Source organism: Brachionichthys hirsutus, chromosome 11 (genome assembly GCF_040956055.1).
Source record: "Brachionichthys hirsutus isolate HB-005 chromosome 11, CSIRO-AGI_Bhir_v1, whole genome shotgun sequence".
NCBI lineage: Eukaryota > Metazoa > Chordata > Actinopteri > Lophiiformes > Brachionichthyidae > Brachionichthys > Brachionichthys hirsutus.
In genome coordinates, this window is record NC_090907.1 from 8,610,537 (window position 1) to 8,627,728 (window position 17,192).

Sequence of the window (17,192 nt, forward strand, 5' to 3'; positions counted from 1 at the left end):
TTTGTCGAGAGTTGACGAGCTGCGCTCGTCAACTTGTCGTCTTCTGCGTTGCAAAAGCAATAGCCCCTTACGCCTAGAATAGGCGCTCGGGCCTAATAAAGAATTTTTGCAAAAACAATATAACTTTTTTTCTGAGTGTGCGATTTCTACACAAAATACATTTTCGGAATGGTCTCGACGAGGGCTACGCGTCTGTGGGGGCACACAAACACGAGTTGACGAGCGAAGCTCGTCAACTCGTGTTGTCTCTGTGTTGTCTCTGTGTGTCTGTGTGTGTCTCTGTGTGTCTGTGTTGTTTAGTGTCGGGGTGTGTGTGTGTGTGCTGTTGAGTGTCGTGGGTGTGGGCGTGGGTGTGTTGGTCGCCCGATGGTTGACTCGCTGCGCTCGTCAACCATCGGAAGACAGTTACAAACACGAGTTGACTCGCTGCGCTCGTCAACTCGTGTTTGTGGATCTCTGTGTGTGTGCATTTGTGTTGTTTAGTGTCGGTGTGTGTGTGTGTGCTGTTGAGTGTCGGTGTGTGTGTGCGTGAGTGTGTTGGTCGTCCTCAACAGCATGGCAAAGTTGGATGCCGAGGGTTGACGAGCTGTGCTCGTCAACTTTGTCGAGGGTTGACTCGCTTCGCTCGTCAACTTGTCTTCTGCGTTGCAAAAGCAATAGCCCCTTACGCCTAGAATAGGCGCTCGGGCCTAATTAACGTTCTGTCAGTGATGTGTCTGCACTGAGTCTGGAATCACCACATTTATCTAAACTAATCCAAATTATATAGTTTCCATAAAGATTTTACCTTATGAATATTTGTCAGTCTGCATCTCAGTGATGAACAACCTAAATGGAGGGAAGTGTCCTGGAAAAAGACTGTTGGTACACATACTATTTTTTAATACTTCTTGCGACAATGTTCACCGAGCTCAGTGTGTCTGTGAATCAGACAGGGTGGAATCACATAAGCCTTTTGGATTTGATAATCACCTCCAGTAATGTACAACGGATAAATTTAACCTTTCACTCTTCAGTCCCCATCCTCAGTCAAACACGCTTAATCCTGTTTTCCAGGAGAACTTGCCCTGTCAGCCCTGTCCTCACCACTTCTTCCTCAAGTTACCTGGAGGCCATGCATCTAGGAGGATTTCTCTTGTCTCCCTTGGAAAGTCTGCACCATGTGAAATCTAGGCTTTGCTGGACTGCAGCCAAAAGGGCCAGTTCCTGGCAGGTTGTCCATCAACTGAAAGAGCAGGATGAGCAGTGATGAGAGGGGACTGGATGAGTCATGCCATCCCTTCCTTGTCCACTGAAGTAGGCTTTCAACTGGAGACCACCTTTTTTGAGACAGGAAACATTCATTATACAAGCTCCTGTTGACTATGGAACAGACAAAAACTTTGCTTTTATTCTAGTGACACAAGCCAACAGTGAAGTGGAAGTACAATGCAATCCACTTTATTTATAAAGCACATTTCACAAGTCGTGAAGACTCAACAAAGTACAAGCCCAAAACTAAAATAAAAAATACAAATAAAAACAACGCAGTACATACAATTATGCACTAAAAAAATAGACAGGCAAAAACAGAGTAAAACAGGCGTAAAAATCACAGAAAACTCTCAACTAGAGCTATAAGTGGGTTTTGAGGGGGCTGATTTAATGAGTGGAGGCAGAGCATTCCAGAGTTTGGGTGCTGCAACTGCGAAAGCACGATCACCTCTCGTCTTTCTGTTGGTTTTGGAGGATCAGTTGCAGCTGATCAGAGGAGAGCAGTGGCCTAAGGGGGATTTTGATGTGAATGAGTTCCGAGACGTATCGGGGTGCCAAGCCATGGATAGATTTAAACATGAACAATAAAATCATGAACTCATCTTGTGCAATAAAATGAACTTGAACTCATGAACCAAATAGTCTGCCTGCTGTCTAGATCTAACACCATCAAAGATGTGTGTTTAATATAACCACAGAGACCTCTGTTTTTATGCATGTCCAATGTGACCTCATTGGTAGGGAGACCTTTAACAGTGCATTACTGTCTGCAACCTGAAGTTAATTATAATGATATGATAATATGTGTAATTATGGAATTAATGACTTTTATGGTAAATTAATTTTTTCTCATGCATTAATTTGCCTTTTTTTATAGTAAACATAAAAGCAATGTATATTTGTGTACTTTTTGGATGGACAGGCAATTTTATAATTTCAATTCACAAAACCCGCTGACTGGATGACGTGAAAATGATTGAATACGTATGGCATTTGAAATATAACAAATTAAGTCATAATTTAAATGGAGCCACATAAGTATCATCACTTAATCACTTCAAGTAGTGGTTTGCCGGCTGCTGGGATAAATAAGGCATTCTGTTCATTGTTATTGTAAAATTGCAGCTGTGAAAAATGATTTATCTCTTTGGTTTTTGGGTGGCACAGTGGGTAGCGCTGTTGCCTAACAACAAGAGTGTTCCAGGTTCGATTCCTTTATGAGCTAAGTTTGTATGTTCTCGCTGGGGTTCTCTGACTTCCTTTCTCTTCCAAAAACATGCAGCTTAGGTGAATTGATCACACTAACTTGTTTGTCGGTGTGAGTGGTTGAAAATAATAACTCATTATCTCAATGAATACATATGTGATACTTTCACATTTGTTAACTCAGATTCTTGTTTATTAAATCGAGATTGACTGCACTAGATCATTACAAGTACATGACCTGTTACACCAGAGAAGACCTACAGTGGAATATACTTTTCCAAATCATACAGACATAGAAAACATTTACATTAAACATTGAAGAATATTCAACCAGATGAATTAGACTAGTTCAACAGTTCCTTTTTTTCATTGATTCATGTGAGATTGATAAATATAAAATCCTTTAAAAAAAAAATAGCTAGTAGAATTCCATTAACTTTCTCCTTTAGCAGAGGCACAGCAGAATTTTACTAGCGAAGCATTTTATTGGTCCCCTAATGGCTTGTGTTTAAAAGCATTTATTGCTTAGCTGTCTTGTTTCATGTCTTTGAACTCTTTTCAAAACGCTCATTTGAACGTTGTTTACATGTTCTGAAAATACTCCTTTGCATGCATTGCACACTCATGAGATATATACATTGAAAGCACCATTAAATTGTTTAAGAGAATAGTTTCATTCTTGCCAGGTACAACTTCGGCATTTCACTTTAAATCACTGACATTTTATGTCTCCCCAGTATTCTTTTAACACGCGGGTTTGGTGTATTTATTTGCTTTTACAACATTAATTTTCTCATCCGTCCTTGCTCAGTTCCTTCCTCTCCTCTTGTTGCGGGCTGTTGAAAGAAGAGAAAAGATAGAAGACAATGTGAGCCAACCAGCGTACGTGGGTATGTTTGAGGTTCAAGTTTTACTTCTGATCCCACCACTCCCCAAAAACAAAGACAAAACTCAGCATAACACGGAGTAATGAGTGGTAATGAGTGAATGAAGTCACACCTATTAATCAACAGTGGAATTGAGTTGATGCTCTTCAACACTATGAATGGCAATTGCAATGGCACAGTCAGCTTAACTGTTACTTACAGTAAGCAAGCAAGCATGGAAGTAATGGAGCAAGCAGACACTGATGACTCGATGTAATAGTTTGAAACTTTGGGAAATGTGCTATGAAGCTTGATATAGTTCCTATTATTTATGACATTAAAACCATGGGCGGGTCTGATGTTTGAACTGGAAGCATAGTAAAACACATCTCCCAAGTTTAGGAACACTTTATATATTGTTGGTGTGTTTTTGTAAAAAACCTAAAATAAAGTAAAAATAAAAAAGAACAATATTTAAAATCTCATTTGGATTTTACAGTGCATCATTTGCAAGATTTTTCATACCGTACTTATAATGGAAGAAACCAATAAAATATTTTTTAATTAGATGATAAGGATTTTTGGACTGCTCAATATCACATATGCAGATTCCAGAAAGTGACTGGCAGGTTGAGGCCTGTTTCATGAAATAAATGTGTTTGTAGTGAATACGGATAAAAGTGACTAATTGTTGAATCTACCATCTTCAAAGATGGGACTTTAACAGAATATTTCTTAAGATTTAGTATTAGAAGAGAGAGAGAGAGAGAGAGAGAGAGAGAGCTCTAATCTACATTTTCTGTGTTTTTTTTACATAACCAAACCCATATTCACAGACAAAGGATTGGCATCAAAGATGACAGCATAAAGCTAAGAAACCCAAGCACATTTCCCAAAATGATTAGTTGTTATCTTAGTTTCAGCTCTCATGATTGAAGTTTTTTTTTGATAGGTTGCATGATGGTACGTGTAAGAAGGCTTTGCAGCAGACTTGAGATTTATATGACATTTTCAATACATTTTTACCTAAAAATCTTCGGGGGATTTTTTTTCTTGAACCACCTTCTATAATGTCAGGAAGAAAGAAAGAAAGAAAGAAAGAAAGAAAGAAAAAAAGATGATAGATAGATAGATGATAGATAGATGGTAGATAGATAGATGATAGATAGATGATAGATAGATAGATAGATAGATAGATAGATAGATAGATAGATAGATAGATAGATAGATAGATAGATAGATAGATAGATAGATATCAGTCAAACATAATAATAATAATTATTCTTTCCCAATTAGTGAAATGTACAGTTGCCTCAAAGTTACCTCGGATCATTTTAGCCAATCTGTCAGAAGCAAAAGTGGGATTCTCTGAAATGTCGACATCTGAAGCAAAAATAAAACATGAGTGAAGCTGGAATATACGTATATTACAAAGATGTACTATAATGTCCTTCTATATTCTGTTCATTTTGTAAAATTACAGATCATAATAAGATTATCTTTGTACCTAAACATGAGCTAAAATGTGAAATGATCTAAATAATATGTGTCAAGCCTTGTTTGTCATGCCTGCATCTTAACCCTAACCTGTAAAATAGTACATGTGTCAGTGTAAAACTACACCACTTACATACAAGGGAAACATTTCTGAAACAAATTCTAACCATGTTGATCATTGGGAGACTGATTTTAAGAGAAGTGGGCTATAAAACCTTGTATACCATTTGGTCACACAAAGAAGGACAATGTTAATGCGTGTGTTAAAATCAGAGTAAGCATCATCAACCTTCAACTTTGATGTTGGTGGTTCCAGTGCTGACTGAGAATTGAGGACCTGTGGATGACAGTATTCAGTAGTTCTTATTATGATGTGTGACATGTATAACAATATTTGCAAATATATAATTAAAGTAGTATATTGATTTAAAAAAAACAATAATTACCTGAGGCAATCCTGGTGACTTTGGTGAATGAGGGATCACCTTTAATGACCCTGGTGACTTTGGGCTCACTCTCAATTACCCTTGTGACTTTGGTGAATGAGGGATCGCCCTCAATGACCTTGGTGAATTCAGAGAGGGAGGGATCACCCTCAATGAACCTGGTGACTGTGGTGAATGAGGGATCACCTTTAATGACCCTGGTGACTTTGGGCTCACTCTCAATTACCCTTGTGACTTTGGTGAATGAGGGATCGCCCTCAATGACCTTGGTGAATTCAGAGTGGGAGGGATCACCCTCAATGAACCTGGTGACTTTGGTGAATGAGGGATCGCCCTCAATGACCTTGGTGAATTCAGAGAGGGAAGGATCACCCTCAATGAACCTGGTGACTTTGGTGAATGAGGGATCGCCCTCAATGACCTTGGTGAATTCAGAGAGGGAAGGATCACCCTCAATGAACCTGGTAACCTTGGTGACAGAAGGCTCACCTTCAATGACCTTGGTGTACTCAATTATGGAGGGATCACTTTGAACGACCCTGGTGACTTTGGAGATGGAGGGATCACTTTGAACGACCCTGGTGACTTTGGAGATGGAGGAGGGATCACCGCTTACGACTCTGGTGACTTTCGAGATGGTGTGATCACCACCAACAACCCTGGTGACCTTAGTGATAGAGGGCTCTTCCTGGAAAACTCTTGTCACCTTTGTTTCAGGAACTGTAGAATCAAAGAAGGCATGAAGTCACTAGTAGGCCACTATTAATCCTTGCAACAGAAAGATATTATTGTACATGCAGGTAAGACAACAAATGGGATGCTCACTTGATCCCAATGGTTGCTCTGGCAATGGCAAATATGATTCATAATACAAATATTTATGTCATGTATTACATTTTAGTCTTTTAATCATAATTATTATGTTATTATTTTCTCTGTAGTTGTGCTTGTTTTTTTATTTGAAAATCATATATTCAGATGCTATTGTAAATTGTCCATAAACTAGCCAGCAGCCAATCAGAGATTTTCTTCTGATGATCTGAGCGTATTCAGTTGTCAGACGATATATGCAGTATGTCTATAGTGGCATTCTATAATCATCATTACTGTACCTTGTTGGTTGACATGAGTGACAATCCTCTCTAATAAAAATAAGAGATATAATTCCATTTATGACAATGAAGAAAGCATTGATGTAATTAAAATGCTAAATTGTATTACAAAGTTCAAACAATTCAAAACATGACTAATTGTGTCATTACTTACTCAAGAATGTGAGAGGAATTTCCTGATATCTGAATCCTGGAATGTACTACAATAATGGTAAGAATCTGTTAACATGGCAAACGTGTATTTATGCTCCTTAACAACAGCTATAATCAATTAATCTGTCAGTATTAAAGGTCAAGTAAACCAAAGCCTGTTTTAAATGCACTGCTTTGCATGAGAAGTTTACTTTTTGTACATAAATAATAGTTAGCAGCAAGATAATTAATTGTAAATTGTACCCTAATAATAGTGAGAATTCAGATTTCGTTAAGACACCTTGAATTGCATGTAAGTGATGAGCCTCTTCAACAGCATGAAGAGAGCCTGGCTTCCAACGGGGATATCTGGAAGGAGAAAATCAATAGCCGTACTACACTTGGGCTTTTAAAATATGTGTGAATATATTAGCTTGCTTAAAATTGTACCTTGAGGATACAAGACATGGTTAATAAAGTGAATAACTCCATTTGTGGCCATGACATCATATTCTGGGACTGTGACAGAATTTACAAGCATTGTGTTGTTTGCCTGAAAGAGACAATGAACGCAAATAAAGACAGGAAAAGCAGTAATTTGGGGCTTAAAAAAGAATTATACTGTATGTTTAAGAGGATACTATTAGAATCCTACTGACATCAGTGAGTTCAGAAATACAGAACACGAAAGAATTCATCCAAAACTTGACTGAATAAATCATATTATATTTCAATATATTTGAACACATGAAGTCTGTATTGCTTCAGGCATGAAGCCAATTGATTTAAAAAGTGTTTAGTAATTAAAGCTGTAATTAAACTTCATACTTACAGACATCACTTTGATGTTGCTGCCCTGGAGAGACTTGAGAAGGTTTGTCACCCCAGTCTCCAAACCACCACCGATGAAGATACCATTATTGATGTGGTACAGAAGGATGGCTCTGAGAGCATTTATATCACCTGCAACAAAGAGCAACTATCCCATAAATCATGCACTGATACTGTGTGATTATCAGTGCATGATGAGTCCATATAACAGAGTCAGGAGTATGGGAGGCATACCCATCAACAAGGCCAAATCCTTTTCATCCATACTAGCGAAGGCTTTATCACTGGGGGCAAACAGAGTGAAGTCTCCCTCCTGCTTCAACAGGTCAGTCAAGCCAGCAACTTCCATCAGAGACAGAAAGATCCTGCAGCGCATTATAAAAGAAACCATATCTAGCTCTCACAGAAACAACTAAGGAGGACACATTGCCACGACAGCACTTCCTCAAATTCACTGGAAAGAAAGAATGTGGTTGCAAATTATATGCTGTACTTAAATACCAATGCAGAATTTCACCATCATTGCACTATACTTACTTGTACCCTCCATTTTCTGTCAGAATCTCATACATAGTTTTTTCTGCTGGTTTCAACAGAGACCTCATAAGATGAAGGGCTCCATTGCTTCCTTGTTTACTGCCTCTGATCAGACAGGAATTCTCAACACACACAGCCTGCAGAAAGAATTAAAAATTAAAAACCAATGAATGAAGTCAATGAATATGAATAAGGTCGATAACGAGATTGGTCTTATGCACATAGTGCACATTTACAGTCCCATTCCTGATTAGTTTTTTTAAAGAACGCACTGTGCGGTAGATGAAGACCCTCAGAAATTTTCCTCCTATTGTCTCCAGCTTCTGCCCATTGTACAACTCTTCCAGGATATATTTGTTTTTCAGGATGTGGCTTTCAAGGATAAACCTGAGCAATCTCTGATCCATGGTCAGCACTTCATCTAAAAAGAAAATAATGGTTTATACTTCTCATTAAAATTATCACCAAGTACATCAATCTATGCAACAGAAATAGCAGACTTCTGATGATAATGAGTTATTATTACTAGTAGAAGTAATTGCTACAACTGATGTGACTCACCAGTGAAGACAGTGTTTTGCGGAGCTAGCAAGGTGTACTCAGCCTCTGGTCTCATGGCAGACGAAAGTCCCAACAGGGCCACCATGTCACCAAAGTTTGACTGCGAGCTTCCTAACAGCTCCATCACCTGCTTAGCTTAAAAGGTACAGGGAATTCAAAATTATTAAAATAGGATTGACGGAAAAATAAGCACACCTTGCAAATACTAAAAAGAAAACAGAGAGAGAGAGAGAGAGGCGGTGCAAAGGGGAATGTGAGTCTGGGGTCTAACCAGAGTCTGGCATGAGCACTTGGTCAATAAGGTGAATGACCCCATTGGTGGTGACAATGTCCTTCTTGCGCACCATCTTGATTCCATTAACTGTTAAACTCTCTCCATCGCAGCCAATCTCAATGTTGTTGCCCTCCAGAGTCTCATAAGAGCTCCCGGCCATGATGGCCTCAGCACACTGGACCGAGTCCAAGAGGTGGAAATTGATAAGTGCTGCAAGAGAAAGAAAAATGTTTAAAATAATTTTAGATTTGGTTTAAAGGTGGATATTTTACAGCTATTGCTCAGCATCAGTCATTCCTTGCATGACAATTTTTCATCGTCAGCATGTAAAAGCAAAATTGTGAAGTGTTTGTCCATTAAAGTAAAAAACATGCTTTGCGAATGCAATACCTGACGACCCCTTCGATCATTTGGATCTTTGAATGAGAGGATTTCTTTAGAATTGTGTTTAAATTTGAACGAATTGGACTGATGATGATGATGAATATATTTATTAGATAGAATGTTAGAGTACAAGTACAGTCACACAGTAGCATGTATTACAGTACAAATAACGTCAAACATCCTGTCTAAGAGGAGCATTTCAAAAAAGCCCTTGCGGGCTTGTTTCCGTTGAAAGTCCTTCGTACATAAATCATCCACAAATAACAATACAAATAAAAATAAAACCAATATTAAATTACGCAATTGATGCAACGTAACATTAGAAAAACAAAAATAAAATGTTATTACACCGCCAGTGCAAACTAACAATTAATCTAAAATAAATTACACCACTGATGCAAAATGACAATAAATAACTTACATAAATTACAATAAATTACTAAAGCAATTAATACGTGCAACATAGGTGGACAAAAAAAAGGAGGGGGGGTTTGACCCGGAGAGAGTCGTGATGACTATCTCCGTTTCTGTCCCCATAAAAGGTGTATTTTTAGGGCCTTTTTGAAGGAGGCCAAAGAGGTGCATGTTTTGAGGGCGGGAGTCAATCCGTTCCACCCTTGGGTGGCCGTATTGTAGAAAGATGATTTACCCATGTTAGTCCTATAGGAGGGGGTAATCAGGTTGTTGTTTGAGCTCCCTCTAGTGTTGTGGCTGTGGGTGTCACTAAATCTGTGGAGGTGTTCCGTCAGGTATGCTGGGATTGAGGGGACTGAGGGCAGAGCTGCATTGACTATTTTAAATGCCAATCCCATTTTGAGTTGTTTAACCCTGTCTTCTACCCTGAGCCATTTTAGGCTAGCAAAATGTCCAGGAAGAAGGTGGGTTATGGGCCCCAGATTGAGGAGTAGCCGAATCAGTTTGTTTTGGGAGGTTTGGAGCCTGGTTTTCAGGGACATTTTGATGTTTGAATACCAGGAGGTGCTAGCATAGTCAAAGAGGGGCTGAACGAGGGCTCCAGCAAGCGTCCGGAGAGCACTTTTGTTGACAAAAGCAGACATTCTGCCCAAAAATCTTGTTCTCTGATTGACTTTTTTGATCACCTTAGTTGCCATACTATCGCCAGACAGGTATTTGTCAAGAACACAGCCCAAATAGGTAATCTCTTCTTTGCTGGAGATTACTGTATTATCGACTGTGACCTTGAAATCATTAACATTTATCTCACGTAGAGAGTGTTTAGACCCAGATTGACTGATCTCATAGCACGGGACAAGATATGTGCTGATAATATATTCTGTGTTTTTGCCAATTTAATCAGCTGGCTAAATGAAGCAGATGTTTCCTGCCTCTCAGCAAAAGCCAATGTTACTATTTTATTATTCTTTTACACACTGTTGTGCTACGCTGTTTGCCAAATGCATGTACGTTCCAACCAATTGTGGCTTCATCTGTTTCAGATTGAAAGATACTGAAAAACACTTAATGGGTGTCTTGGCCAATGCATTGCTTTTCCTGTACTTTCAACGTGCAATATAAATATGGGCATTGTTTTCCACCATTAATATAAATCCACAGTTTCCACTGTAGTCGGTCTTTTAAATGGCCTTAAGTGCTCTTTCAGGCATTAAGCAACAGCAACAGACTTCTAAGAATTATGTGCTTTACCTTTAAGGACCTCCTTGTCACTGTAAAGTCTCTCCATCACTTCACTTCCCAGTCTCTCAAAGGCTTCGTTGGTGGGGGCAAACAGAGTGTAATGTCCTGGCTGACCCAGTTTCTCCAACAGTCCAGCACTTTGTGCCACATTCTAGAGTTAACCAGTAAAATATGTTGAAAAAACATAATTACACAGTAGAACACAGTAGAAACAACTTCATGAGATGTACAAAACATCAAAATTATTAGAAGAATTGTGATATGTCTGATATTTGCTATTTGTTCCACATTTACTTTTATGCTCTTGTTTTTTATTTGCACCAAAGATGTTCAATAAGTTGAAAATGTAAAGACATTATCCATTGTCTTTGGCTTATTCTCTCAAGTTATTGTGAAAACATCTGGCTCCTCTATGCATCCCAGCATGAGCAACCTCTGCAGCAGAGTTTTATAATGTTTGTCCTTATATTGATAGTGATATTTGATCTCTCCCTGCGAACGAATACCTACACTCAGAGTTGTCAGATCATCATCTGCATCAAGGACATCCTGGATTGTGGTTCCAACAGAGCTGATAACACGGTCAATGACATGTACAACTCCGTTGGTGGCAACTTGGTTGCCGTGGATGACCCTGGCACAGTTCACAGTCACCACCTGCACATTTAATACGTGTCTTTATTTTAGCATTAAAACATTCCAAGTAAAACAGCAAAGATGTACTAAATGATAATACACACCCCAGTTGAATAGTGGTTAATTTGGAGACCGAGGTCATTGTACATGGAGGGGAATGTCTTTCCATTCTTTAAATCCTTAGTTAAAAGGCGTTTGTTGACCATGTGATAATGCAGGGCATGGTACAATTCCTTGTTCACGTTGCCGATTAGTGTGCTCCTCACCGACTATTAAGGGAGAAGAATAGGATATAAAAACTTCACAGTCAGAGCAAATACATTAATCTTTTGTTTTGTTCTTGACTCACTTCATCCAAACGCTCCCAGGCCTCATTACTGGGGGCAAAGAGGGTGTAGGATCCAGACCCCTCAATCTCAGGCCTGAGTTCAGAAAGGTCCGCATACTTTTGGGTTGAAATGGCCTTAACCAATCCCAAGGTTTCATACACATTGCCAATTGGGGCCACTAAGAAGGACATTACAGAAAGTATTAGCAGCTGTCAGCTGGTGTTTCTTAAACTATAAAATACATTTTGGAAATATTTATGGGCTGGCAATAAAGAGAGATCCTACATATGTTGACGGTATGCTACATCTTGCAGCTGTAGTGTGTTTGGCTCGGAGAAGCAGCTGCTGTACATTTGGAGTAGGGGGCCATGATACATCAACTACATTTGTGCTGCAAACACTCTGTACCTGCAGGGCAACCACGCAAGCCTTCCAACTTCATGTATCCTGGGCAGCATTCATAAAGCACCATCCTGAAAAAGACACATCACCAACATGAAAATGACTTAAAACATTTTTGGAATACAGTGGAACCTCGGTTCATGAATTTAATATTTTCTATGACTCCATTTGTGTCTCGAAACATTCGTCAACCGAAATCTTTTTTTTTTTATATTAAAATTAATGTAAATCTAGTTAATCCATTCTCCAGCCCTTGAAACACTTTGTTTAAACCCTTTTTCATGGGATTATGTGTGGCAAAAATGTTGAAAATAATTAAAGATAACCTTAATCATAGAAAAGCACAGTCGAGATAATACTAAAACCATAATAATTGTACAATTTACCTTGGATGTTGAAAGTGTGGTGCATGTGAAGGAGCAGAGGAGGAAGAATACTCCTTCCAACATGCAATATGCATTAAAAGCACAATAAACAAGTGTGGCCCAGTTGCTAAATAAGGTTTGGGTTCAATCCCTATTTGTGCAGAGTTTGTATGTTCTTCCCATGTCTGCGTGGGTTTTAACCGGGTTCTCTGGTTTCCTCCAAAACAATGCAGCTTTGGTGAATTTGTCACTCCAAATTGTCCATAGTGTGTGAGTGTGTGCGTGAGTGTTTTACTTTCTCTGTGTGCCCCCCCCCCCCACTCACCCGTGGTCAACTGGGATAAGCTCCAGCAACACCCCGCTCGTCTGATATAAAATAAAATGATTGGATGGATGTTTGGAAGACTATTTTAAAACAATTGACTAGTATTTTTTAGCTGAATCATCTATGATTGTTCTTGCCCATACTGTGGTTTCAGATGTTTGTTACTATATAATAATTGTCCACACAGATCACTTCATCCAACAGCATATGCTAAAATAAACACAAGGGTCCATCTGGATTGAGCTAATGCAAGCTGTTCTGACTTTTCTTGACATTTATTCACTTCAGAAATATTTTGACCAAGAAAAACTTTAATGCGATTGGAATCAAAGTTCAAGAAATGTGTCTGGCTCACGGTGCAATTGAAGAGTTCGGGGGGCCTGTAAATCTGAGAGACAGCATAATCCAACCGTCACCAGTTACTGAGAGGCAGTGATTTCTCTCTATTTTTTCTAAATATACAGGATACAATAGCTTGAGGAAACCAGTAAAACTGTCCCACATGTACGGTATCCCTTGCATCAGCAAGTTTATACAGGTTGGCGTGGCAACTATTGCGTTAATCCAGTTTCTGGAAGACCAGCTATTTCGATATGGCTATTTTTCACCTTAACATGACATTTAACACAGCTGTACCTATTGTATTAGGGGAAAAACTATATAAAATTTGCCCAGAGTCAGCTCGGGAGTTTATAAAACTTGCAGGGTTACTCATAGTTGTTAACTGCTATTGATGTCTCAGGCAGAAAACAGACTGCGGCTTCAGAATCCCAGTTAACTGCTCCCTTCAACAGCTTCAATCAAAGTTGAATGGAGTTGGAGGGAATGAGATGAGATCACACTAACCCCATTGGGGCAGAGTCAGCAAACCCTCGGCACATTTGTCCTCCCACACTGAGGGGTTGCGTTTGGTTGGAAACCTTTGTCAGCATTTTTATAAAAGAGCTTTCCCCCTAAGATTTGTGATAACTTTTTCAAAGCCATATGTGGTTTTATTCCAATTCAACCCATCAGTAGTGGGTAACGGAAAGTTTGTACATTTCATTTGAGACAGAGCTGCTGTGGAAACATACGCAGTACACTTGTACAAATTAAATCTCAATGGGTTAATTTACAGTGAGGAATAAATGCCAGAAACTACTGTAAAACATGGAATTTAAGTAAAGTAACCTTTGTTAGAAAGTAAGCATGAATAATATGAGTTAATGAAGATAATGCTTGTCCATTGCTTCTTCTGCAGGAGAGAAATTATATCCTTTATTGATGCACAAATTTCCTTTGCTGAAAATGAAAGCTAAACAAAATCCATGTAAAATATTGATATAGTCCTCATCCGTGTAGAGCAGAGACGCTGATGTCAGAGGCAGTATGTACATGTACTGACATTTACATCTGACTAGCAGGATTACTACTGAATGTTAAATAACTGAAACACACTCTTTACCATGGTTGTAAACTTCATGGAAATAGCTGGGGGAGGTAACATAACATGTGCTAATGATTATCTGGAGGTGGAAGAATACTAGATTTCATCTGTTTAAGTTAAACTGCTTTTTAAAATATATAAATATTGGTCCAGCAAGAACAATCTTCAAAACCATTTAATTAACTTACCGTAATTGAAAGAAAATTTCAATTCATATTTAAACTTAAGGATATTGCAGTAAGCACACATCATTAATTCATATTAAGATAATAAATTTGTCTGTCTGCGTACCAGGTAGTTACAAAAATAGTATTTTTTAAGAAACAATAGAAGATGAACCAAACACTAAAGATAATTGCTACCATTATTTGCATATAATGGTTCGCTTAACTTAATCGATTGGCTTCATTGAAAAGAAGAAACAACTTGCCCTTTTGGAAATACGACACAACACTTACGCTTTCTTCCCACAGATTGACCCCCGGTACCAGTTACGACAAGTACTAAAGTACTTTTTCTTGGTCCCCATGACTTGCTGGAGAGCACAAACATTGGGTCTGATGAGAGATGAGAGAAAACAAGATGAGGGATTAATCACCTCATAAAACACATGAGCAAGAGTCTATAAATCTTTAAACTATTCATACTATAATCAATATTTAACAAACGGCTCTTGGTAGAACGAGACTAATAAATAAGAATAAATGTTTGGCCACAAGCTGTGCTTGTGAAACAGCCAACAGATACAGTCAATCATGAATAATGATGCCTAAAAATATGAAATTGGTCTGATTGATTTTGACAATTATTTGTCAGTATAAATTCCTGATAATAAATTTTGTTTACAATAAAAAGACAAAATAAAAAAATATGCAGAACTATTCAAGCTCGTCTGCATTGAGGTTCAAGACTTGCAAGCAATGTTGAATGAAATGACCTCAGTAAACTCTCAAGGAAAATCAGAATGAAAAGTATTGATAAGCTTACCCTTCTTTTCTTGCCCTGATACGGCTGTGGGCGACTATTTTGTCATAAGCTGAAGAGTCAGCCTTGTCAAATGTGGAGAATGCAAAGAGAGCAAAGACAACTAGAAACGGGAGCTTCATGTTTGAAAACCAGATGAATGGGATGCGACTCAAAGTGGGAGTTTATATAGGCTACCATAAGCCTCTTCCCCCAGTCAAGAGGGATGTCAATGTTTCATGCATTCATGGGGAACCTAAAACCTCCCAACAATAATACACAATAAACAGGCATATCAGGCATGATGAACTATTCTGACTTGTATTTAGTGCACTCTTTTATAGACTTTAAAACAGCTAGATTGAAGCATTTTAGCAACCACTACTGCATTTGCATTTCTTATGTCTTAAATTTTCCAGTGTACATATTTTTTTAATAAAAGTAAACTTGCAAAATCATTACTTTAGTTGTTTTAACTTTATATGAAGTCAAAATTTAACTCAGATCAAAATCATGTAGCTTACAGTTGATTGCCCTTAAAGTTAGAAACATTATCTGGACCATTAACACTTGTTCTGCTTTGTTTAAATAAAGATTTCATCAATAAATAGAAAGGCTCCAGCAACTCCTGTGACCGGTAGAAAATGAATGAATGAATAAATGTTTAAGATATGTTGTGTGTGTCTGTACTGAGTACTGGATGCATAATGTCAGAAGAATAAAGATTTAAGATTTTTAAGATATTTAAATGTTAGTGCAACACCATGAAATAGCTCATTTTAAGTCTCTGAAGCTGAATACAACAAAAGTTAAGATAGAACAGAGAGCACATTAATTAAAAAAAACATTGAATCTCTGCCCTGAACAAATAAGCCAACTGACTGAATACATTTTTCAGGGTGTAAAGTTTGCTCCATCTAGTGGGCGCAAGCAATATGTCTCATACATCGCTATCCCATATGGATATTTGTTTTTACAAATTTATAAGTTGAGAGGGAATTGATCCCAACAAGAATATGGGTATGAATAATGAAAGGCTTCATGATAAATCAATAATTAAACGGCTCAATCAGAACATCCAAAATGTTATGCAGATCTTCTGGTTATTGCTATTGTAAATCCTACATTGTACAAACATTTTCTTACGACATGAGCCTGGATATATTTGTAAAATTCTCCAATCATATTGTTGAATATAGTATCATTGGACCCTTACAAGATTTTGAAAGCAAAACAAAACAAAACAAATTAAATTAAACTAAAGCAAAACTACAAGCTTTGAAACAGAAGAACAAAGAATAAAGCAGAATCAATTTCATGTTCACATGTGCATGGTTACAGGCTCAGACACGGTGCAGCAAAGACAGAGGTCTGCCAGAGATCTTTTTCAGGCTTCTCTCAGAAAAAAAACTTATCCTGATAGAGCCAGTAATCATTTCAGTCACTATTACCTGATGCTAAATGGGCAGCAGGAAGAAATAGCACAAAATAGTCATCTTTAAGGAGCAGTTTCATGTAAATAAAAAAAATACAGTTGCATACTTTGAATAATAATTAGGAAAGACCTGCACTCGGACTTGGGGATGGTTGTAATAAGATAAACTTCCTGTGCTATAAAAGTACACCAATTCATAAGAACAATGATATTTAATAAAACAGTCGAACTTATCCAGACTTGATCACATTAAATGAAGAACAACACATTTGAAAGCATTTCAAAATTGTCCATCATATTGACCATATAATATCATGTTGATAAAAGGGCAATAAACTAAGAACTAGAGACGGAGTCGACACAGTGAGTCAAAAATCAACTACTAAGGCAACTCCTTAATGAAGTCTTAATGTTTGTAACAATGAAAATAACATGTTAAATCTGTTGAGAACATACTGTATAAAGCTGTATGTATATCATGATATGTTACTCAGTCATAGTTGGCAACAGTTGCTAATGCTGGTAACAAATGCCAGCACTTACACTATTTATTCT

At 37.9% G+C, this 17,192-nt stretch overlaps 1 protein-coding gene across 1 annotated transcript; it reads right to left on the reverse strand.

Annotated features, from left to right (window-relative positions):
• Nucleotides 1-2,720: 2,720 nt before the first annotated feature.
• On the reverse strand, nt 2,721-15,345 carry postnb (periostin, osteoblast specific factor b). The gene is made up of 22 exons (XM_068745184.1): nt 15,227-15,345; nt 14,698-14,796; nt 12,130-12,194; nt 11,742-11,899; nt 11,497-11,661; nt 11,267-11,413; nt 10,766-10,907; nt 8,714-8,926; nt 8,443-8,577; nt 8,154-8,302; nt 7,882-8,018; nt 7,579-7,709; nt 7,346-7,476; nt 6,964-7,066; nt 6,815-6,882; nt 6,536-6,581; nt 6,382-6,411; nt 5,270-5,989; nt 5,113-5,160; nt 4,650-4,709; nt 4,353-4,391; nt 2,721-3,296 (listed from the first exon to the last, which is right to left on the reverse strand). Exons 1-22 carry the CDS (start codon nt 15,343-15,345, stop codon nt 3,268-3,270), a joined length of 2,934 nt encoding a protein of 977 aa, XP_068601285.1. The 3' UTR covers nt 2,721-3,267.
• Between the last annotated feature and the right edge of the window lie 1,847 nt (nt 15,346-17,192).